Source organism: Epinephelus lanceolatus, chromosome 9 (assembly GCF_041903045.1).
Source record: "Epinephelus lanceolatus isolate andai-2023 chromosome 9, ASM4190304v1, whole genome shotgun sequence".
Classification (NCBI taxonomy): domain Eukaryota; kingdom Metazoa; phylum Chordata; class Actinopteri; order Perciformes; family Serranidae; genus Epinephelus; species Epinephelus lanceolatus.
In genome coordinates, this window is record NC_135742.1 from 43,156,399 (window position 1) to 43,181,120 (window position 24,722).

General features: G+C 41.9%; 1 protein-coding gene across 4 annotated transcripts in view; it reads left to right on the forward strand.

Annotated features, from left to right (window-relative positions):
• Positions 1-20,336, forward strand: part of LOC117251942 (nuclear receptor subfamily 5 group A member 2-like) — a 53,116-nt gene extending 32,780 nt beyond the window's left edge. Inside the window, exons 6-8 of one of the 4 annotated variants that reach the window (XM_078170984.1) lie at positions 248-395; positions 5,089-5,365; positions 19,618-20,336. In XM_078170984.1, coding sequence (XP_078027110.1) covers positions 248-395; positions 5,089-5,342 — 402 coding nt within the window. In that variant the 3' untranslated portion in view covers positions 5,343-5,365; positions 19,618-20,336. Of the gene's footprint in view, positions 1-247; positions 396-5,088; positions 15,933-19,617 lie in introns of those variants that run through there. The other 3 variants (XM_078170983.1, XM_078170982.1, XM_033618520.2) reach the window with 3 other exon arrangements.
• The last annotated feature ends 4,386 nt before the right edge of the window (positions 20,337-24,722 follow it).

Consider the following 24,722-nt stretch of genomic DNA (forward strand, 5'->3'; position numbering starts at 1 on the left):
GCGTTTTCTCTGGCAACTACGTTGCTCAGACAATAGGATTGCTACATATGAATTTTGAAAAAAAACCCAACACTACAAAACTAAAGTTGAGTGATACATTTAATTTCCCCAACTCAAAATACAGAAAAAAAATTAAGTCCTCCAAAAAGGCCAAGGTTGGGGTTTGAATTGTAATGTGCCTCATTGACCTTGCTAAGTCTCATGGATATAAGGGACTAAGAATATAACCAGTAGCCTGTGTTTTCAGGTCGAGCTGTCATTCATCCTGTCCCAAGCTGAGGCGACTCTGTCCAGTCTGGTCCAGAGAGGTCAGGAGCTGGCAGCGAGGCTTCGGGCACTGCAGCTGGACCGCAGAGAGATTGCTTGTCTCAAATTCCTCCTCCTGTTCAACCCCAGTAAGTCCAACAAATTGCATTTTGAGAGAAGTGATGCTACCGTCATAGCTGATATCTGACTTACCGTGAGGGTCACCATAATGTGATATTCGGTTTGGCAGGCTGAAACAGCTTAAACAGGAACAACAGTATTCATACAGTAGTTCATATACAGTATAGAGTCTCTTCCTTTAAACATCAATATAAGCACAAATAAGGGCGATTTATCCTGGTTTGATCTATCTGCTGATAAACGTGTTTCTTATCTCAGGCCTGAGCTTACAGGTGTAGGTTGTAGATTGTTTTTTTGTTTTTTTTTTCAGAAGAATGGTAGGTTTTGATGTAAAAATCTATCAACTTGTTGGGCTGCAGGGCCATACTGATACTATGCTTTGGTGGAATTTGAATAGCAACGCTGACATTTTAATGAAAAAAATGTTATAATTGCAGATTATCTGCAATATCTATTTATCTGTAAGGTTACAAGCGTTTTCCAAACTGGCCTTTTTCCCTACGATAAATTCACTTAATTAAATTTCTAGGGTTGACAAAAGCCAATATTAACAAAGACATCCTCCTCCATTGTCCACTAATGGCATTCAAAAGAAGCGTAATGGATGGGTCTGTCATTCGATGGCAGGACCAACATTCATGTAGCGGCTTGTGCAGATGGAGAGAGCATAGATGTGGCTTGCCCAGATTCTCAGAAGTGTTTGCTGTTTAGCGCTGGCAAGCTGGGAACAAAGAGCTTTTGAATGGGAAGAGCACTTGTCATAGACAGAAAATATTTGCTGTCTTTGCCTGTGGCTTCTTTGCTCTCGCTCTCGCTCTCCCTCATCTTCAGAGTCAGGTTTGTCGGGGGTAATTTAATTGCCCTTAAGCAGTTTGAAAAGATGATTCAGAACATTGATTCAAAACATTTAATTACTGTGTGAATGGATTCTCCAAGATGGGCTCAGCTGACGCTGAATGCCGGTCCACCGGAGGGCTTGGCTATTGTCTCTCTCTCTCTCTCTCTCTCTCTCTCTCTCTCTCTCTCTCTAACACAGACACACACACACACACACACACACACAGACACACACACACACACACACACACACACACACACACATACTGCCACCCACACTCCACGCACTCACCTTATTTCATGCCTAAAGTATAGATACAGCATACAAATAAAACCTAGTAGCTGGCATTCATATCATAAATGAATGGTTTATATTCAACTTTCAAACTGTTTTATTTCTTCTCGCTTTCTTACTCTTTATACTATGTTAGTCGCTCCAAACATCTAAAATTGCTGCAGATGCTTTTACATTGGAGTAAGTTAAAAGCCTGGTGCATCTCATAGAGACACTAATGGGTGCCTTATGTCTGTATCAGATGCCAATGGGCAGGACAAAGCCTTGGTATTTGCAACATGCTCTCATCCCAAGTCATCACATTATCACTGCTTTGTCAGTGGACTCTCAAGTCAACATATTACATGCCAGGTATCCTTTTGTGTTTGCTGTTTATGTTCCAGGAGGAACAATGAACAATGAATGCTGGGATGTCAACAAAAACACATAGTTAGGTTTAGAAAAAAACATCTTGGTTTGGGTCTACATTCATACGGGAAGCAAAGAATAGCCTCCAGGGTGAAAGTCTGGAGTTTGTTGGACTCATCTACCACCCCGCCCCACTCTTTCTAGGACGTTCTAGTTCCTTATATGATGCCATTACAGACATTGTTTCAGGCTGATACCTGCCAGCAGTGTATCATACTGCCGCAACAGGTGCCATCCGCCTGCATTATGAATGGTGCAGTCTGGCTAGCTGGTGGTGTATCATAACACTGCAAAAGGTTCTGTCTGGCTGTGTTACAAAATGGTGCCACCCGGCAGCATATCATACCGCTGCAAAAGGTGGCTTTTGGTGCCAGTGTCCGACGCCAAAATCACTGACAAAGTAGTGGTATTTGACGACTTTGGAATAAGAATGGTCTGGTATCTGATGACCTTGGAATGATAACGGGTTGACAAATACGGACACTTATAGGCTTTGTTATGGCAGAAGCACAAGACGTAAACAATTTCTCAACTGGAACAGGAGAACAGAAACTGCCCAACAAATCTACATCTTAGAGAAGTACTGAAGTATTGAGAAGTATCATGATTCAATTCGAATCAATCACATCCTCTGAGAATTAGTTCCAAACTAAAAGTGATTCAACAGCTGATTCTCGGCAAGAATTTAAAGCAGCTCCCCTAAAGGATTTACCAAAAGGTTTTCTACACATGCTGCCTGTACCACGGACAGTATATGCCCCATAAGTATCTGACCAAAGCAGTATTAAGTATTCTCAAAGTGACATAACACGTTATCTGAAAACAAAGCCTCAGCTACCAAAGACTACAAACTGAAATTACACAACAAAAACATTTAACACCACACAAATAGATTTCCTTGAACTCAGAAACTTGTTGGTCAAATTGTCCTTATACAACACAAAGGAACCTTGCTAGTATGCATAACTCATACATGAATACAACTAAAATTTGAACCATAGCAAAATCACCAAACAAGCTGCCAAGGTGAGGACACTCAACATAGCAGATAAGGCCAGCTACTGTCTCGCCCTTTGTAGGACTTTCCCTGGACAATAGTTTGCACATTCCTGCATAACTGTGCACTTTAAAAACTGACACCTAACTACAAGGGCTCTCAGAGAACGCAGACCTCTGCCAAGGCCAAACACCCTATCTGTCAATGTACACAAAAGTGAAAACTAAATCATGTATTCACCCCATGATTCACTTCAAAATGTAATGGGTTCTACCTTAGCCCATGTTACACCTCTCCACCAACGTTCATGAAAATTGGGCTGGTAATTTTTCCCTAAATCATGCTGACAAACAAACAAATAGACCAAGAAACAAACAAACCAAATTGAGAATATTACCTCCTTGGTGAAGGCAATTACATATTCTTATTTTTTTTCACATTCTCTTGAAAATTATCCTATTTTTATTTTGTATTATGTCCCATACTGTTTATTGTCATGCACCAAACCACCAAGTCAGATTCCTTAAATGTACAAACCTACTTGGTAGTAAACATTCACACTTCACAAGAGCTAGTGCAAAGTTCAGTTCACACAGATTTAAATTAACTGGTTCACATTCATAGTTCACAATTTTAATTTTGAACTACTTCAGAAGTCCCCAAAATTGAACAAATTTATGTTAATGGCTTCTCACTCAGATCTTGTCACATATCGACATTTGGTCACAGACTTTCCATGTTGAGACATGACATGCAAAGTACCCTGGGCATGTTGGTTGTTGATGTTCTGGGTCACTTCAGCCTGTTACATGCATTGTCTGTTTTCATCGTTTAGCCAACCGTGGTTGGGCTTAGGACAATGGAGCAGGGTTTGGCTTTACAATCATATGGGAAGTGAACACTGGCCTCCTGGGTAAAAGTTTGTGGTTGTTGGACCCATCCACCACCCCTCCCACCAGCTCTGCTTGGATTTCCACTCCCTGAAACTTTCGTTGTTGTTCCGCCATGTTCACCACAATGTTGCTGGGCACCATTAAACAATAACAGTGACTGACTGAGCATAATGCCAGTGTGAAAGGACACCTTTTTTGTCGGCGTCTGATGCTTGAAGTCACTGACCAGTGCCGGTAGTCAATGACATTCGGAGTGAGAAAGAGTTGTATTTTTCCATGTTTTTATGTCTAAGTAACTAATGATGGCAACATTTTTTGAAACTGGTCCAGTAATGATTGAAACTGCTGTAGCTGGCAGCCACGAAACAGGTAACCACTCAGTGCATTTTTGCAACGTCAATGTAAGTCAGCTAAGAGTGTTTGTTTTTGCCTCCGACAGGCTGAGATTGTTATCATAAGCATAAGTTATCATTATGAAAAGAATCTCTACAGATAGACCTTTTAGAGTAAGACTTAATTAGAAACATCCCCAAAATTGCTAGCATCAAACAGGCCAGACTCCATTCGAATAAGCTGTAATTTTTTCATAGTAAAATACATTTCAGTCAAATTTGACAGAAACAAAATTAAACTAACAAGAGCCATCTTGGTTCCCACAATTACCAACTCTGGTTTAGTTGAAATAAACCCTTAATTCTCGCAGTTAGATGTGAAACATGCTGACTCTATAGACACTAAAATTACAATTTATTTAAATGGAGTCTGGTGTGTTAGGCAATAGCAATTTAGAGGCTGTTTCTGGTTAAACAGAAAGTATCTTACACCTTAACAAAAAGGTCTGTCTCTGTAGAGATCCTTTCCACAATGTTGCCAGGCACCTATAATAATAATCTGAGCCTGTCAGTGGCAAAAACAAATGCTTTTAGTGGACGTTCTTTGACAGAGCACAAATGCCCTTGTGGTTTTATTGCAGTCTGTTTCCCTGCTGCTGGTTGCAGTGGTCTCTCTCAATACTGGGGCAGTTTCATAAATTGTTGTTCTCATTGGTCACGTAGACAGAAAAAAATGGGAAAGTAGAGTCCAGGTTGAAAAATGATGAGGTCACCCTTTAAGTAACAAAACAAAGCGTATACAAAGTGTTGAGCTAGTGTACAGGCCGGTCAGTAATGACTTATAAAACTGCATCCACATCCTGACTTTGCCACATGTCACCAGATTCATTTTTTCCCTCACTGAGTCATGTTCTGTATTTGTTCCCTGCATTTGTGCAGATGTGAAGCTGCTGGAGGACCAGGCATTTGTGGAGGGCGTCCAGGAGCAGGTGAATGGGGCTCTCCTGGAGTACACTCTGTCCACCTACCCTCAGTTCCAGGAGAAGTTCAGCCAGCTGGTGGTGCGGCTGCCGGAGCTGCGCTCCCTCAGCACGCAGGCTGAAGACTACCTGTGCTACATGCATCTGAGCGGAGAGGTGCCCTGCAACAACCTGCTCATTGAGATGCTGCACGCCAAGCGAGCCTGTGTGTGAGGGATCCACGTGTGTTGCTCTAGGTGAGACTGTGTGTGTGGGAGGGAAAGTGTGAGTGAGATGAAAACAACCAAATGAAGATAGACAGGTTCATATTGGGTCATCCTTGTGAGGGCTTTTGTTTGAGTTAGAGAGGAGAAAATGTTCTTTAGAGTTTGGAATTATAAAGCTACATCTGTACTCAAGGTAGTTTGAACATTTTGAATGTTAATGTTTTCATATCCTGCAGAGCTACATTAATGTGACCTTTAAAAACTAGATTTTCTACCCTGTTTTCACAACTAGATTTGCCTGTAGAGTTGCATTATATTCTATTGGACCAAACTACACATGAATCCAACATCACCAAAAAGATTTTCTACATCCCACAGAGCTGCCCAGCAAACATTTAGACTCAGAGGAAGAAGCTTCAGCCTGCATCAGTGCTGCACAGTCATAAAAAACATGGTGTCAAAATGACTGTTAAGATATTTGTCTATAGCTGCTGCCTGCATCTTTTTGAAACATCTGCATCTAAATATTGTTCTGATATCACTGTAAAACTGTTTCCAATGCCACTTTAGGAATTGGGTGAGCTAATGTACACTTTTTCCAACAGATTTTGTAGCTTTTTTTTCAGAAACTGAATTTAAGTGTTAAGTCAGTCATTTTTGACCCAAATATCAGATGCAACTTTATGATTTCAAGTTCACCAACACTGTTCTTAGATCATTATTATTAAGTTTTAGATTTAAAGGGATAGTTTGGATTTTTTGAAGTTGGGTTGTATGGGATACATAGTCAGTGTCTTACAAACAGTAGATGTCAGTCAGCACACCCCCAGTTTGGAGAAGCATGATGGAGTCTGACATGAAAGCTAGGCAATTTACTGCTGTTGAGGGATCAGCAACAAAATGTATTATAGCCACCTAAAAGAATCAATATCAGTTTAAGTGTATGCTATATTAAGAATAGTTTCACTGCTTTACCTTTCCTTACCTTGTTTTCAAAATACACTTCTATTTTCACAGGAAATGTACAGTTTGCATACAGTGTCTTTCAAAAATTAATCAAACTACATCGGTAAAACACCTCAAATTGAGTTTTTTTTCCTTAAATAACAAACGCATGTGGTTATGTTTAGCTAACACCCGTATATGATTGGGTTTAGGCAACAAAAGTATGTGGTTGGGTTTAAGAAAAAGAAAAGGGTTTGGCTTTACAATCATATAGGAAATGAACACCAGTCTCCTGCGTGAAAGTCATTGGTTGTTGGTGACTTTAGTGAATGCGAACTTACCCTTTTAAACACCAGTGTCACACATTAACACAAACTAACTAACCAGCAGCAGTAGACCAGCAGCTCCTGTGTTCAGAAATGTTAAATTATAGTTTTTCTCAGTGGGGTGTGGCTTTGAAGAGAACGATGTAATGGCTTCATTTTCCCGTTAGAAATCGCTGTTTGACATTATGGTGAAACAGTGAAAATACTCTCAATATATTGTACACTTAAACTAACATTGATTTTTTTTAGGTGGCTAAGATATATTTTGTCGCTGACCCCAGTAGCAGATTGCTTAGCTTGCATGTTAGACTGCTGCCTGCTTCTCCAAACTGGGGGTATACTGACTGACATCTACTGTATGTCATATACTGTTTATAGATTGATTAGTCACACAACCCTACTATAAAAATGAATTATTCCTTTAAGACAGACTTTAGGATAACGTGACACACTGTGGTCTCGTTAGAATAGACTATCACTTCTGCCCATATCTCTACATTTGTTCTTTTTGCCACCAATGTTTTTTTTTTTTTTAAAAAAAAAAAAACTAAATATGAAAGCTCTATGGGGTTCAATATAGTTTTGTTTTAATCTATTTAGATGTTAATATATTTATATATCAAAGCCAGACATGTTAAGAACAACACATTCAGTTATTCATTGCTCTTACCAAGAAAGAGAAAATACAAGGGAGAGAAAGACGGATAAGGACAGAGACAAAGAAAGAGGCAGATTTTAAAAAAAGTGAATGAAACAGAGAGAAAAACTGAAAACTAAAGAAAGCCAGAGCAGAGAGGTGCAGTAAGAGGAGATAGAAAAGACATATAAATGACAGTAAGAGGAATGACAAAGACAGCATTTTTCTTTCTTTAAGTAAAGATGCGAATAGCAAAAACAAAGCGTCATAATTGCCCTTCAGTTTTTTACTGAGGAGCCAGAGAGAGACAACACAGGGAGGGAAAAGATGCATCTGGCAACATTTGGTTTCAAGTTTCTTTGTAAAATTGAATTTGTTTGTTGGTCAATGTCCCAAGAAACAATAGATCTTCAAAAAATGAAGGTGTGGTGTTCACACTCATGTTTGTGTCACTTTTCAACACACTGCACAGTATGTGGACTAGAGATCAACTGATCTGTGTGCTGATACTGATATGGTTTGCACTGAAGCAGCTATACCAATTTTACCAATTTTTTTTAGTATCCACAATGAAAATAACTTATACATTATCTATAAAATGTTAATGCTCATTTTTTTCTTATTGTCAACAAATCTCATAAAAAGAACCCAACAACAATATGTTATTCTGTCTCTCAATACTCAATAACTTCCCTACCCTGCCTGTGGCTGTCAGTCTCAAACCCTCTCTCTCAGTATTCCTTGTTAAACCAACACTGAAACACACTGGGTGCCTACTGAACTCCTACTACTTCATGTTGGTATTAATATTGACCAGCAATAGAGAACACAACAGCTGTATATAACACACAGTCTGTTTAATTCACAGCATCACTGATGTGCATGTTAAATATAAACTGGTGTGCCATAAACACATGTGGTTGGGTGTCTGCCACTTTAACAGACTGGAGGATGATCTGAGTTTCACGTGTCACTTGTCTTTAGTAAACTGGGTCTGCAGTTGATGTTTTTACTCAACTGTATTGCTGTGAACTAATCAGGTTATAAATATGTTGGTGGCCAAAACATAACCTGTTCTCACAGAAATATATGAAATGACCACAACCTCATGCAACAGTTTGTGTGACATCTTACGAATTAGTGACCCTTGACTGATGTAACGTACTTAACATAAAGTTACGTACTTAATGTAAAGTTAGATAGGTTAAGTTTACGCAAGTAAAGTACTTGGATTGAGCCTGTCAGTTCTTAGATTTAAGAAAAGAAACATGGTGACCATGTACCTTAAAATAAATTCACACAATTCTGAACACCAGTCTCCTGGGGGGAAAGTCTTGTTTTTTGTGACCCATCCACCACCCCAACTTGCCTCCTTAAGAGGACTGCTCGCTGCTTTACTCCCGCATTGACATTTTTTTCCTTCAACAACAAATGCAAGTGGTTACGTTTAGCCAACACACGCTCAGGATTGAGTTTAGGCAACAAAAGCATGAAAAAAAGAACAGGATTTGGCTTTACAATCTAACGGGAAGCAAACACCACCCTCCCGGGTGAAAGTTGGTGGTTATTGGACCCATCCTCCACCCCTCCCACCCACCGTACTTGGACTTTCACTCCCCTGATTTTCATTGTCCAGGGATGGAAACAGTGCAGTTGGAAAGGCAATAGGATCATTTGTCATAGTTTACACTCTAATTTTCTGGTTCAACATTGTCACATGTTGGACAGTGGTTAACCATACAACCTCATAAGTAGTATAAAGAGGAGGAACATCTGCGTAGGGAGGAGGCTGGATTTTTAAGTGAGAGACTGCTGTCTGTGGTCCATGTGAAACTAAAAGTCAACGCGGACTTCATTTAACTTAACATACTTATGTCTCTTACATTATGTCCTGTATGTTACAAACATAGTTGCTTTAACCAAAAACAAAATCTTTTTCAAAACCTTAAAAAGTAGTTTTGTTGCCTAAACTTAACTGTGCTGCCACCACTTAATGCAGTGTTCAGAGGTCATGGACATTTCATGTATTTCTGTGAGACCACGTTGTGAAAACAGATCATTTTTACACAATGAGCTTGTATACAGACTATGTGTCAGGTAGGTGTGTGCTCATTTGGATACAAATAAGAGCCAGTACAGACAGCCTCTCCTCCAAGATCAGCATTAGTGCTTATAGTTTTAATGTGCTGATGGCTGTTCAATCCTTTTAATATTTTTTTGAGTTTTGACCGTTACTCACCTGACCTGTTTGCCCCCCCACCCCCAGTGTCTGGATGTCCAATTTGTTTGACCTTGTCTCCGAAGAACTGCGTTTTTACAAAGCGCAGAATATTGCGTCCAGAGTCATATGTATGGTTAGACTCATACTCATTTGTTAATTTTTACGGATGGGACGGATGGTTCACTGGAGTTGTACCTTGTATGATTTCATGTGACAAATAATTGATAGAATATAGCATAAAATATTTGATTTTCTGTGCCCTAATAATTGCCATGGTCTCAGAGCATAGGATGAGGCAGACTGGTTTTGAGCTTCCCATCTGTCCATTCTTGATTAAAAATTGCTCATTTCTATCTTATTTTCTCTCCGTAGAACATGTGAAATTATTTTTTTCTGACTCTCTCATTTCTCTGACTGTTGTTTCCATCACATCTCTCCCGTGTGTGTATCTCATTCACTTGCAATGCTTATTGGAATGCACAGATTTGATTGGCTGAGTAGCATCATGTGAGATTATTTAATGTATGCAACTGGACTGTGAGTTTGCTGGTAGCTCAACCAGTGCTATGAACTTTATACCAGCTAAAATAGAAACACTCCATTAAAATTTATTGATTCTTCACAATTTATTGTTTAGAGATCTGGGTTGGCATCTGGGCCCGGACCTGGAGGAGAGGGATGACAGCTTAACAAGATTGAAGTATTTTGCAAATTTTTCTTACAAGGGGATTGTGTTCCAACTGAAATCGCCTATGGGGCCTATATTTGCCTCAGATTAGGAGATGTGGATTTTGGTTAAATATTGAAAAAGTAATCATCCCACCTTATGGTTGAAGTTGTTCCTCAAAATGGCGGAATTAGCTGTCAGGGAATTAGCTGTCAATGAGCACTGGGGCTGGTTGCACAAAACACCTTAACTTAGGATTTTAAGTCTGACTTAAGGTTTCCTTACAATGAAATCAGTTCCACCATACACCCTTTAGTGTTCTCCTTGAGGTTTCCTTCAAATGTAAATATTTAAGGTTTTTTCCTTATCTTGGTCTTATACTCAAGGAATCCCTAAGCCATTGCACAAAAGACCTTAGCAACCAAAGTAAGGGGAAAAAAAACATATGGTACCTCTTAATCTTAACTGCAACATGGCTGAGTTTATGGCAATAAACAGCCCGTTCTCATTCTGAAGTTGTTGAATACCGCCACTTTGTCAGTGATTTCAGTGTCAGACACCTGAAGCCAAAAGTCACCTTTCATGGTGTTATGAGACAACAAACCCAGACTTTCAATTGGGAGCCCACTGTACACTTCCCGTATAAATGTAGAGCCACACCATATGTCTAAACCTAAACATGTGCTCTTAGCCCCTTTTCCACCAACATTTCCAGGAACTTTTATTTCCAGGAATTTATTTAACTGGGTAAAAGAATTCCTGGTAATCTGTGCGGTTAGCGTTTCCACCACACCTCAAAGATTTATTCAAATCAGTCTGATGACATAGATGATTTGGCATGTGCCCTGTATTTTGCTCCGCCAGCTTGTTGGCTGGTAACATGGTAACATTAGTGCTGGGAGAGAGAGGAGGGGCTGTTTGTCTCAGCCAGCAGCTAAGTTTAAAAGTATTTTAAGATAAGTGTCAAACTAAGTTAGTCAACATACAGACAGCTGTCATTTGAGCTTATTAGTAACAATTTGCTATCAGCCGAACTAGCGTGATGTCCTTGTGTAAGACATAACGTAAGTGTCGGTGGATTAGAGCTTAGATCGGGCCCAAAAAATCCACCCAAGCCCATGCATGTTCTGTCCAAGCCCGGCCCGTCCCGTCCCTTTAACTGTAATTATGAGCCTGAGCCAGTTTAAATCCAACTTTTTTTTAAGGATATGAACGTGGACATTGAAGGCTGACTCTCATCTTTCTTTCCATGACAAGCCTTCGTCGTGTGCCTCTGAAGTGTTGAGGTTCCCGTCTTTTTGCTGTCATATACCAGCATCGCGCTGCACTTGGTACACTTGACGAAGCCGACACACACGTTGTCACCGTAGATCACTCACATGTGCGCGGCCAGTGGCGCCGTCAAGGGTGTGATAAGTAGTTGGTTCCATCCTAGGTCTATTATGAGGAGCCTGACCCGTCTGAGCCCGAGGATAGTGGCGGGAAATTACGGCCGGGTCCTGGTCAGGTGCGGGTCGGGTTCGGGCTCGGGCTCGGGCAGAGAATCTAAGCTCTATGGTGGATGACAGACTGTGGACAGAGCATATTGAATATGACTGTCTGCATGTTCTTGCTGAACAGGGCCGTCGCAGCCGGACAGGCAAACTAGGCAATTGCCAAGGGCCCCGAGCTGGAAGGGGGCCCCCAGAGACGGCTGACATTGGTCCATATCAATGACAATATGATGGAACCCCTATAGACACTGCAACAACCACAACATGTTGGAATCTCCCCTAATGGGCCCCCCTACTAGCTGCTGCTTGCCAGTGGCAGTGGAAGTAGGGTGACCAGACATCCCGCACTGTGCGGGACTGCACAGCATTTCTGTCTCTTTTCACGCGTCACGCAAATTGAGACCATGTCCCGCATGATTGGTTGCCACCCACACTAGCATTGTTGGAGTACCATAGTACTATGGTACCTCACGGTACCAACTACTGTGGGATAAGTTCAAAGTCCAATCGCAAGAGGGTGAGTGTCCATGTGCCGTTCAATAACAGCACGCGCTGGCCACCTGGCACTCAATATGGTGCTGCAGTAGTTTGTATCCATTTTGTATCCATTTCAGGTATTAGCTATTGAGCTATTTAGTATCTTTGAGCAGTGAAAGTTATTATTTATTTCTTTTTACTTGTAGGTTAGATTTGTTTATATATGCTACAGTGATTTGTTTTCCACAGAGCTCTACGGTGCGAGCATTTTACTCGCATTTGCAACTAAAAATAGTTTTGCGCAAGCAAAACAAATCATTCAGGAGCACGCTGTGCGAGTACAGATTTCAACCAGCAGCAGAAATGAAAGGCGAATCCTGCTGGTTGTGGGTTGAACGGGGGTCACAGACGCCGTATTCCTGTCAAATACGGCGCAAGATAATGGCTTACCGGCGACGGAGAAGTCCGGCTCCAGGTCCAATAATTTCCTCTTTGTTGATTTCATGACTGCCCAGAAATACCTGAACAGCTGAGCCGTGGCAGCACACAGGTATGTGATGTGTCAGAGGAGAAACGAGCCATTCACATTTCTCTCTTTGTGGCAGGTAATGGCCCACAAACCTCACCACACTTTAGGGACTGTTCTTGTGAAGGGACTGTTCTTTACTTGTCAGGGGAGGAGGATGGCTGTTTGATTTTTATTTCAGCCTCCAAGGTGCCTCTTGCCTGGGGCCCTCAGAGTGTCTTGAAACAGCCCTGTTGCTGAACACATGTATTGATAAATTATTGGCTTCTTACTCGCTAAGGTTTAATTGCACTTACAGTAACGATTGTAGCTGCCATCAACTTAAGTCATTTTCGAGTTAGCTTCACTTTGTTTCCACCAGGGCTGCTCGGCTGTTCACAGATTACCGTGTCGTGTTGGCGCGTGTGTGTGTGTGTGTGTGTGTGTGTGGATGTGTGTGGATGTGTGTGTGGATGTGGAGGAGTTCAGCGCCAGCACAGAGGGCAGAGAAGAGGCTGCAGGATGACAATGAATTAAACCAAAATGTGTACAGGTACCGATAAAATAACTGGTACTGTACGTGCTTATCACTCTGGCCTTTGAAATTTAGCCCCAGGCCTACAGCCACACTGGCACGGAGGTGTGGAAAGCTGCAAGTGTGTGTTCCACCAATCAGCGTTCTTCAGCACATAGCCCCGCCCCTCAAGAATTCTGGGGAATCTGAGAAGTCCTACCCCCTTACTAGGTGCTTTTTTCAGTGAAAGTTTGGGATTGAGGGAAAGTTTTTTACCTGGGTAATTTTGGTGGAAACGCGTCGAGGTTTTTAAAATGTACCAGGTAAATGATAAAAGCTCCTGCGGTGGAAAAGGGGCTATATTGTTGCCTAAACCAAACCACATGCTTTTGTTGACATGCTGGCATTGGTTGCAGTGTCTTAAGATGTCAACAGCGTCATACTTAAGGAGAAAACTTAAGGTGATTTCTGCAACTGGTCCCTGAATCACTTTAAATGAGTACTGCAATTCAGGGTTCTGGAACCAGTCTAGGAGAGACAGTAATACATATGATGCTTTCTTTATTACTTGATCAATGTATGTCCCCTATAAATAATTAAATAAACACAAGCTAATGTTTAATACATGTATTAATACAAACATTTTTTTCCTTGTTAGGCTGACGAATGTAACCATTGTGGGTCACTAATCTCTACTGATAAGAATATCTTACACATTTCTGCATATTGTATGCATTTTAAACAAAGTATCTTATCAAACAGCCAGTGGACAACACTACAGGCCTTATCGGCGCCGCACATAGTATCAGAAACCCACACTGCACTGTGTATTTGTAGCAGTCTGTGGCACTTACAATGCTGAAAAGTAACAAATATTTTGTCCCCAGATTTATGAAAAGTGACACGCACATGACTCTCAACAATGATGACAATGTAACTGATATTCACTGTCACCAAGACCAAGTGAAAAACAAAGACACAGTCAAGGCAGTGTTTGTAATATTGTGCAGCTCAACTTGATCACTGTGGACTTTGAAAATCATTCCTTGTTTGTCCATTTCAAGGTGTCGTAGACAATCACTCCGCCTGCCTTAACTTAATGTCTGCCTGAAAACACACACACACACACACACACACACACACACACACACACAGTAGCTGTGTGTTATCACTCTGTACAGTATATTTATGTTGTGAAGTGAATATCTTACTGCAAGATGAAGATACATTTCAACTGAAAAAGTTCTCTGCTTTATGTTGAGGTCAAATTGCTACTGTTGTGGAACTGATTCTCTTGATATTGCCTTTGGTTTTGCTCTTTGTTCACTTTTTATTTTCCTGTGAGTTGACAGTCCCGTCTTAAACTGAAGTGTTTTTTTTCTCTCAAAAGAGAAAGTGACCGAGACATTTTGTTTTCTTGAAATATATTTTATTGTAATAGCATCAAACCAATAAATTTCAGTGAAGTAAAGCTCCAATCGGGTGTCGGTTATCATTGCACAACATGCATCAGTTGTATACAATATTCATTACAGTATAGTGTGGCTGTTACTTAGCCTTGTCCAACTTAGAACACTTTAGAAACTATTCACATCAGTTATATCCTAAAACATTAAACATCTGTTTTAGAAACAAATCAGTATTCAATATCAGTCTCACTGAGACCTGTGTAATTTCCCCAAATAAAGTATACAATGTTTTTTTTTTCAAATTATTATTTTTTCATATTTAAAAGAGTGATTACATTTCATGGTAGAACAAAAGTCTTTAGAGGGAAATTGATCTATGTCTCAAATGCCCATTCACAAAATATCTTAGAATATGAATATGTTGACCATGTTGTAAAGCAGTGGCTCCCAAATGGTCCAGCTAGATGTCTCCTCAGCCATTAGTTCAAAGTCCACACAGTTTATTATATATTATTATATATTAGTCATGCTGTCAACTAGTTTGCTATCTCTGATAAGTAGCTGTCCGTTATTAACTCACTCTACAGCAGGAAACAACACTTCAAAATAAAAGCTCTGTGATGGAAATTCACTGTACTTAGAACTAAAGTGTGTGTGTGTGTGTGTGTGTGTGTGTGTGTGTGTGTGTGTGTTTTTTACAAACTTGACATGTTTTAAAGTCAGTTGTGTTCCATTCAGAATGGACCCGCAACCCAATTTTGGACCAGGACCCATCAGTTGGAAACCGCTGTTGTAGAATACACCGTGATGTCAGCTATAAAAGAGTACAACTGTCATGCCAGGGAAATAAACAAAAACCCCTGATCAGTATCAGGTGATAATATGAGAGGATTCATGTTATCACCTGACACTGATCATTTTTCTAACCAACTCTCTGAGAGCAAGAGACAGTGAGAGAGAGACAGTGAGAGAGAGAGAGAGAGAGAGAGAGAGAGAGAGAGATATTTGATTTTAAAAAAATTAAAAATCACTACAAAAGTTGTACAGGCCAAAGAACCTCAGCTACATCTAAGCCTACCCAACAAAAAAATAACCAAAATCAGACACCAAAAACAGAAGGCCAAACAAAGGAACAGAGCAGCAGGAACAAGGAGCAGCTGATATACAACAATCATACAGTTTAAAACATGAAGACCAACCTTTCATTGTCTGCCACAGAGCATAACACTGCCCCTACTGCCCATCCCGTGGGCCCTGTTTTTCTGACTCAGACAGATAGCTAGCTTGGCAGTAGCTGGAAGGAAGTTTAAAGTGATAGTTCAGGTTTTTGGACATGCAGTTGTGTGAAACGCTGACCATCTGTAGCTCTGATGTGACGGTGTCACTACTGTCAACGAGCCTCCTGCTCTGAGAAATCGCCCATAGCTTACTGGAGAAAAAGTAGTTCTGAAGATGTACCGGGGACACATAATCAAAAGGTTTTAAGCTACAAAAAAGTAAACTGATGGAATTGGGAGCCGGCGATGTTTTTATTCCCACAGCTGTTTGCACCATTTTGGTATTCCTCTGTTTACCTACAGCAGCTGACGAGGGTGTGTCGTGAGCCTGAGCCGGTGTTTGCGCTGTAGTAGTAGGTATATATAGGGCTAGTACATCTTCTTCCTCACTAATAATAGCCTACTGGTCCTCTGTTGGAAACAGCCGATGAAGTTTGCGTTAGCCGTTGCTATCCTGCACACCTGCACGGCGTGGTGATGAACTGTCTAATTGATTTCTGTTGGCATGCTGTCTTGCGGGCCTGCACGGCGGAGTGATACTGGCCAGAAAATAGTCCCAATTGATAGCAAGGTCTGACGTAATGCGGGGATGTTTTAAAATTATTGAAATAGTCTAACAAAACACATGCATACTTGTTTGTAGCTTAAAACCTTTTGGTTACGTGTCCCCCGTACATCTTCAGAACTACTTTTTCTCCGGTAAGCTACGGGCGATTTCTCAGAGCAGGAGGCTCGTTGACAGTAGTGACACCGTCACATCAGAGCTACAGATGGTCAGCGTTTCACACAACTTCATGTCCAAAAACCTGAACTATCACTTTAACAGTGTGTGAATGTCCCTCTTCCTGGCGAGGTACCTGGGACTGTATATGAACAGTGGAAAAGATAAAACCCTCCTCCAGGCCTTCAAACCAACCCTTCAACAGTTGAAACACACCGAGCAACCTTGGACACTGAACAAAAAAAGTGTGCTAAAGTTTCACAGTGTGAACAGAAAAGACAAGCTTCCCCATGATCTGGATCCATGTGTGCTATGTATAGCTCCATGCACAACCGTTCACTGGAGGTCAGCTGATCATTTTTCAGTTGGTGGTTTTTATAGGGTTCGCCACCAGCCCTTTGGGGAGGAGCCTGGGCCAAAAAACTTGGTCCACCTTGATGCAATCATGGCCTGCAGAGACTGAAAATGCCTGATTCAAAAACACGACATCTCCTTCCACTGGTATGCTGACAACACCCAGCTTTATCTTCCCCTCAAACCTAACGACCAGTCCAAACTCACCAACATCCAAAACTGCATTAATGAAAAAAAGTCCTGGATCAACTCAATGACAGTAATCATTCAATCATCAGAAATCATTCTCTTTGGCCCCTCTGACAACATCAATTTGATATCCAACAGTCTTGGCAACCTATCCACTTTCATCAAACCTCACATCAAAAACCTTGGTTTCATTTTTGATTCACCACTCAAGTTTGATAAACAGGTCAATTCAGTAGTTAAAGCCGTTTTTTTCCAACTCCGCACCATTTCAAAACTCAAGCCATTCCTCACATTCAAGGACCTAGAAATAGTCATCCAAGCCTTCATTTCCACCCGCCTGGATTACTGCAATTCACTGTACACCGGAATCAATCAATCATCTCTCTCCCGCTTACAAATGGTACAAAACGCTGCAGCCAGACTTCTAACAGGAACCCATAAGAGAGACCACATCACCCCCATCCTGGCCTCTCTCCACTGGTTACCTGTTCAATTCAGAATTGATTTTAAACTGCTTTTGTTTGTATATAAATCCCTGAATGGTCTGGCCCCCACCTACCTCACAGAACTTTTAACCCCCTATACTACCTCCAGATCCCTCAGGTCGGCTGACCTGGGGCTCCTAGCGGTACGACGCTCCAATTTTGTGCCTTTGCGGTGCCTTTGCGGTTGCAGCCCCAAGACTCTGGAACAGCATCTCCCCTTCTATCAGATTTGCCCCTTCCATTGACTCGTTTAAATCTAGGCTCAAAACATACCTCTTCTCAAAGGCATTTGTATCCCCCTGACATGATATTTTAGTCTCCCACTCTGTGCTTATTGGTGCCTTGATTTATGTATTTATGTATGTTGCTGCTATGGCTCTGGTTTTTGTGTTATTGTGTTTCTTCTGTATTTTTTCATTTTTTATTTTTTATATGTTCAACACTTTGGTCAACGTGAGTTGTTTTTTAAATGTGCTTTATAAATAAAGTTGACTTGACTTGACTTGACTTGACTGATGTTCACGCACAGAATGTAAGCAGCCTTGGTCATCAGCCCTCTGCAAGATTGACTTAGCAGTGTCCAGCCACAGCACACCGCAGTGGTACAGCAGTCTCTTTGCTGTCTTCAGCCTAAAGGCCGCCACCCGTAAAGTGATGTCTATGAAACCTTGCCTCCTTCATCCACTGGTAAATACAGCACAGGGGCCCGAATCCAGTGCTGCCCTGACCAGAAGAAGTCCACTATAGACTGCTGGATGACTTTAATCAGGCCTCTTGGTGGGGGAAGAACAATAAGCCTATGCCAAAGCGTCGAGGCGACCAAGTTGCAAGCAACCAAAACTTGACCCCTATTTGACAGCTGGGATAGCAACTATTTCCAGCTAGACAACTTACCACACACTTTCTCCATCACGCCCTCCCAATTCTGCCTCTGATACTCCTCTGTCCCAAAGAACACGCTCAACACCTTCATCTCTCTTTCCCCCCACTGCAGACATGCAGGCAGACTGGGCACTGCCTTACCTGTCCACCTCCCAACCTTGAAGGCCTCACTCTTATCCCAGTTTACTTTGGCCAAGGAGGCCCTCTGATACATAACCAGAATATCCTGAAGAGCTGTGACATCCCTATGATCTCAGAAAAACACATTTAAATCATCTGCATATGGAGATGCTGTCAAAGGTTGGTTGTGGTGTGTCCCTGACAAAACAAACCCACTGTGTCGGCTTCGCAGCCTGCACAGCAGAGGTTCAAAAGCCGGACAGTACAGTTGTCCTGAAATGGGGCACCCCTGCTATACATCCCAGCCGGCTCAACCCTCCCCTAACCTTCACCAAACACTCTACACTCTTGTACAGCAGCCTCACCCAAGAAACAAAGTTATAACCAAACCCAAACGATTTGAGCACATGGAACAAATAGCTATGTTCTACCCCGTCAAAAGCTTTTTCCTGATCAAGAGATATGATGCCAGTGTCGAGATAATACAGATTCCACAGGTCTAACACATCACAAAACAGGAAAAGATTGTCCATTATTGTTTTGCCCGGTTCACAATATGTTTGGTCTATATGAGCAAGTATGTCGAGATAGTCTCGTAGCCTGTTTGACAGAGCTCTAGAGAGCACTTTGTAGTCTGTACACAAAAGGGCCACAGGTCTCCAGTCTTAAGTAGCGCTAAGTCTCCTTTCTTGGGAAGCAGGGAGAGAACTGCCCTCCTACAAGAGGTGGACATCGCCCCTGCATGAAAGCACTCCAAGAGCACCTCATGCAGGTCAGGATCAACCAAGCTCCAAAAATGCATGTAAAAGTCAGGGGTGAATCCATCTATCCCCGGAGCTTGCCCCACAGCTGTGTTCAGCTCCTCAAAGCTCAGTTCTCTGTCCAGGCCAACCCTTTCCTTTGGACTGAGCTGAGGGAGCCCCTCCAGCAGCTCTGCAACACTGGCACCATGAAAGTGGTGCTGAGCTCTAGTGAGTTTTTTCTTCTTCAGCAAGGCATCCATGTCAGAACCCGAGCTGCTGGCCATGGCACCTTCAATGTTCCTTATGCTTTTCTCCAGCTCCTGGACTGCTGCTTTGACCCTTGCTGTAGAGTGTGATGTAAACTGCTGGCAGAAGATGCGTATCTGAGCCCTGCCTACCTCCCACCACTGCCTTCATCCATCCATCCATCTTCTAACCGCTTCATCCTCTTGAGGGTCACGGGGGGGCTGGAGCCTATCCCAGCTGACATTGGGCGAGATGTCAGCCTGGACAGGTCGCACTATCGCAGGGCTGACACATAGAGACAAACAACCATTCACGCTCACATTCACACCTACGGACAATTAATTAGTTATCAATTAACCTAGTCCCCAATCTGCATGTCTTTGGGAGGAAGCCGGAGTGCCCGGAGAGAACCCACGCTGACATGGGGAGAACATGCAAACTCCACACAGAAGGGCTCCCACACCCGGGATCGAACCGGGAACCCTCTTGCTGTGAGGCGACAGTGCCAACCACCACACCACTGTGCCGCCCTCACCACTGCCTCAGTGAATCAAAATTGCCCTTTTTACCTTGCCAGCAGGATCAAAAATCAGCAAAACCCTGGCAGAATACACTGTTCTGTAACAGCTTGTTGTTAAAATGCCAGTAAGACCTAACTCTCTGTGTTAGAGAAATGATTAACTCAGAAGTAATGAGATGGTTGTCAGTGAAACAACTGGAATAATGGAGCTACTGACAAGACTAGACGCAAGTGACTGTGAGATGTAAAACCTATCCAGCCTGCTGCACTCACTCACTCACTCACTCACTCACTCACTCACTCTATCTATCTATCTATCTATCTATCTATCTATCTATCTATCTATCTATCTATCTATCTAACAGGTCTAGTTGAGCAAATAAACTGCCTAAGCCTCTAGCTGACTGAAGGTGTGGCTGTTCACTTGTCCTATCTATGGTGAAATCAATAGTGCAGTTCCAGTCTCCACCTTCTGCAACTCATTCCCCAAAACACATAAAAAACCTAGGCTGTCAGTTCTGTGATTTGGGGCATAGACATTAACAACGCACAACACAGATCTGTTAACCTCTATCCTTACAACGAGGCACCTCCCCTTTACCAACTCTAAAACTGATAAAATCTTTGGGGTGGTTCTTCTAGTAAGCAGCACAGCTACTACCCCACTAACATTGGTGCCATGGCTGAGTGCACACAGCCCCTCCCACCACAGCCCCCAATCTACCTCATTTGCCTGGTCAAGCCCTTTTATATCTATCCCTCCCCTGATTTATATTGAGGGAACCAACCCTGAGTCCCTGCATGAGGAGGGTAGAACAGAGAACGACACAGAAAAAGACCAACATAAAGCAACAGTTAGAAAGAAACACCCTGTGATGCATGATCATTATTTATTTTACATTTTTCTTCCTCAAACCAATTTTCCCTTTTGCAGCTTTTCCTAAAGCTGTGACATACTTTTTAAGGCGATAAAGCCTTTTCTCATCGAGAAGCTCAAAACCGACCAGGTTTGCAAGAAAATGACAGATTTTATGAACTTATCCATGTCCTCAAAATAGTCTTGAACTTTGACTGACTGTCAATACGTTTCATCCAGAAAATCATTGCTCCAGTGAGTACAGATCTGTACTCACTGGAGTATCACCAACTGAGTATCACCAACTGAGTGAACTGACACATTATCTGACTCTGAATTGTACTCCATATCCTCCTCCTCTCCTGTCACCTGGCTACATGGACTCTCACCTGCACTCCCAGCATCTGAATCAATGGGCCTATCTGTACTGTGCCCCTCCTCGCAGCTCATCCTGTCAGTCTTTGCCGAGCCACTGGGAGCAGCCAGCTCCACTGCCGGGGCCACACTCAAAACACTTCAAATGCCCCGAACTGGCATAAACCATGTACGCTCCACCACTGTGCCTCGCTCTGAAAGCCACCTCCAGACTCTGTAATGGAGGGTCCAGAAACATGAACACCTGCCTCCTGAGTGACTGAACGTGCTACAGCCTAGGGTCTCTGCACTCCAAGATGACAATTTTAAAGCACTGACCAATATCCCAAACCTCCGCAGATCGTTCTCCAACAGCACGTTGGGGATGAAAGGTGGAACACCAGACACAGAAATCCTGACAGAGGGAAGTGACAGCAGGGAGACGGCGGTGTAACTTTCCCTAATCACTACACCTCTCTCAATCATCTCACTGACGTGCGGCTCCTCCTTAAGAAAAACCATCATAGCCTTATTCATTCGGGAAGCAAAAAGCAGCTTGTCATGCCCGATTTGTTCTCCTACAGCCAGCAAGACCTCCTCCACTGTCACACTGGGCTCTGGCAGGACTATGCATATCCCATGCCAGATGGACGGAGGCAGCGTCTCGGAGGAGACGTCAAGCAACCAGTGACAACCGTCAACACAAACTTATCTGATGACGCAGTAGGGGAAGTCGGCGATATGATACGCACTGGGTGGCAGCAGTTTGTAACTGCAATATTAAGAGCAAGAAAGTCTGTATAGGGAGGGTGGGAGGGGAGGTGGATAGGTGAAAAAAGACTCCGGACTTTCCCCAAAGTCTGCTGTTTGTTTCCTGTGTGAATTTTAAGCCGGACCATGTTGTTTTCTCTAAACCTTACCACATGCTTTTGTTGCCTAAACCTCAGAAAATCAACCTTAAAATTATGTGTTTAACTACACTGTAAATTTATTTTGAAAAAAGACAGTATGAAAGTAATGTGCAGAAACATTTCTTGTGAAAACTGAAGTGTATTTTGAAAAGACACAATGCTTGTAACAAGGGTCAATTGACACGCAGTGAAAATCCACTGATGATGAGCCAGGATGAGAATGACGATGCCAAAATATGAAGCTGAAATACGATGCCGAAATATGTTACCAAAATGCGATGTTAACATGGCCAAATAATATCTAACATTGGCCCAACTGGAACTCAAAGCCTGTCTCCTGGGTAAAAACCTGTGCTTTACCCATAATCACCCATGACCTTCTATCTAAGGGGACTTTGTCAGTCTTATACTCACCTGACTTTCTGGCAAAAGCCCTAATGGCTACTTCTCCCATATATGATCAAAGAAAGCTTGGCTAAAGTCTTCAGGCTCTTACAAACACCACAGGCTTACAACATTGAGACAGTAATAAAATTTACATGTAGATAAATGGCACAAGTGTCTGTTATATTTAAAAAATAGGCGTTAGTAAATATAGTGTTTGTATGTAAAGAGGACGTCACATTGTGGCCAACTGATCACAACCATTTCACAATCAAACAAATAAATTGTCAATTAAATGTCCTTGTATAAGATAACAAATAAACAAACAAACATATATTTGCTTTTTTTTCATGGTGATTATATAATTAATATTTCCGGATTTTTGTAAGAGAAGTCTGAATGCATCACTTTTGTCTAGGGACAGGATGTCACCGTCTGTCCAATGTTTGCTGGGATGTTGTTTGAAAACCAAATCACTGGTAAAATATAATCACATTTAACATGGAGTGGTTCTCCAGAAAAAAATGGCTGACTGCTAGCTTGTCAAAGAAGAGATGTTTTTGCTTTCCATGTGTGTTACTGGAGGGTAATAGTACCTGGTCATTAACAGGCTTCCAGCATCTCAATAGTCTTTCTTAGATGATTATTAAACATGAAAGCAGCAGAAAAACACATAAAACTGGGCTGGCTTAGCAGAGCAGCTATCCAAACTGACATCACATACAAACTGGGAACAGTATATATATAGCGGCAGATTGAGGAGAACAGGTATATGCTCAGTCGGATTATTACCTGTTTTAAACTGTGTGAAAAATGGTAAATGGCACATTATGTCAAATAGTAAAACTGTGTTATTTTCTTGTTTTGCATCTGTGCAAAGTATTTGTTACCCTGTTACTTTTTTCACCATGGCAGAGAGCAGACATTCTAGATCGTAGCAGATTGTGCGAGTATAGTAAGCAAATCTGCAAATCCTAGGGTGGTGAAGGAAAGATCCCCCCTACTCACCCTATGATTGACTAGTACGCATTACTTTTGTTGGTTAGGGCAAGAGGAGTAGGACTGGTTAAGGTTAGGGTCAACCCGGTCTCACTCTGAAGGGGTAAACGTGGCAGGACAAGAATGAAAGTTTACAGTGGCGAAAGTCCAAGTAGAGCAGGCCATTCCTTCACTATCCTAGGATTCGCAGATTTGCACACTGTAACAAACACCAAGAATTGTGATTCTTATTTTAAGATACACATCAGCAACCACAACATGATTCCTGGCCCATCAGGGAATCTACAAGCCCAGCCGAGTCACACAGAAACAGTCTGAACCTTAAGGTATAGTGCATCATTCTGTAGGAAAATAGGCGAGAGTTGAGATGGCTGCTTGTTATAAAGCAGAACAAGGGAGAAACAAGGCAATTCTGCAATGTCTGAAGCCAACACCAGTTTGACAGTAGATGCTGTAGATAGATTTAGAGTTGTTGACTCAACAACAGTACATGTACCTCCTGTTTACATGTGTGTCTTCACAATATCTCTGTAATGTTAACGCAAACATCTGTGTTTTACTCTCACAGCATCACACTGCTGTCTGCTGCTGTTTTACAGCTCTGTGCTTGTTGACCTGCAATGGTCTTATTTAATGCTTTATGTACTCATCTATGTATAATAGTAAGGCTGTAAGCACACTTTACAGGAAGGCTGATCAAACTCATCCATGCTGATAATGTTTGGTAATTATAAGACCAAAGAAGCTATAAAAGAAGCAAAGGTCATTAGGTCAGTGACAGCATTCAAATGTTGCAATGGAGCCAGACATTGCTGCCCCCTCTATTGAAGTCAATGGGGCTGACATGGCAAATCACACTATAACCTATCATATCTCTGTTGCTTCACCTTAAGCTGAAAAATCCTTCCACAAAATTGAAAATTATTTAAATGATGTGATGTTGACCGATGTTTTTTAAAAAAAAAAAAAAAAATAATAATAATAATCTAGATATATGCGCCAAATTGCCTTGTCAGATCATGGCTCTGTCCAGCAGCAGCAGTATATAACTCAACTCAAGCCCCTGTTTGTTCCAAGATAGCTAGATCATAATAAATGACCAAACGGGGCAGGTCCAGCCTGTTATCACTGACCAGACTACAATTGTAATCA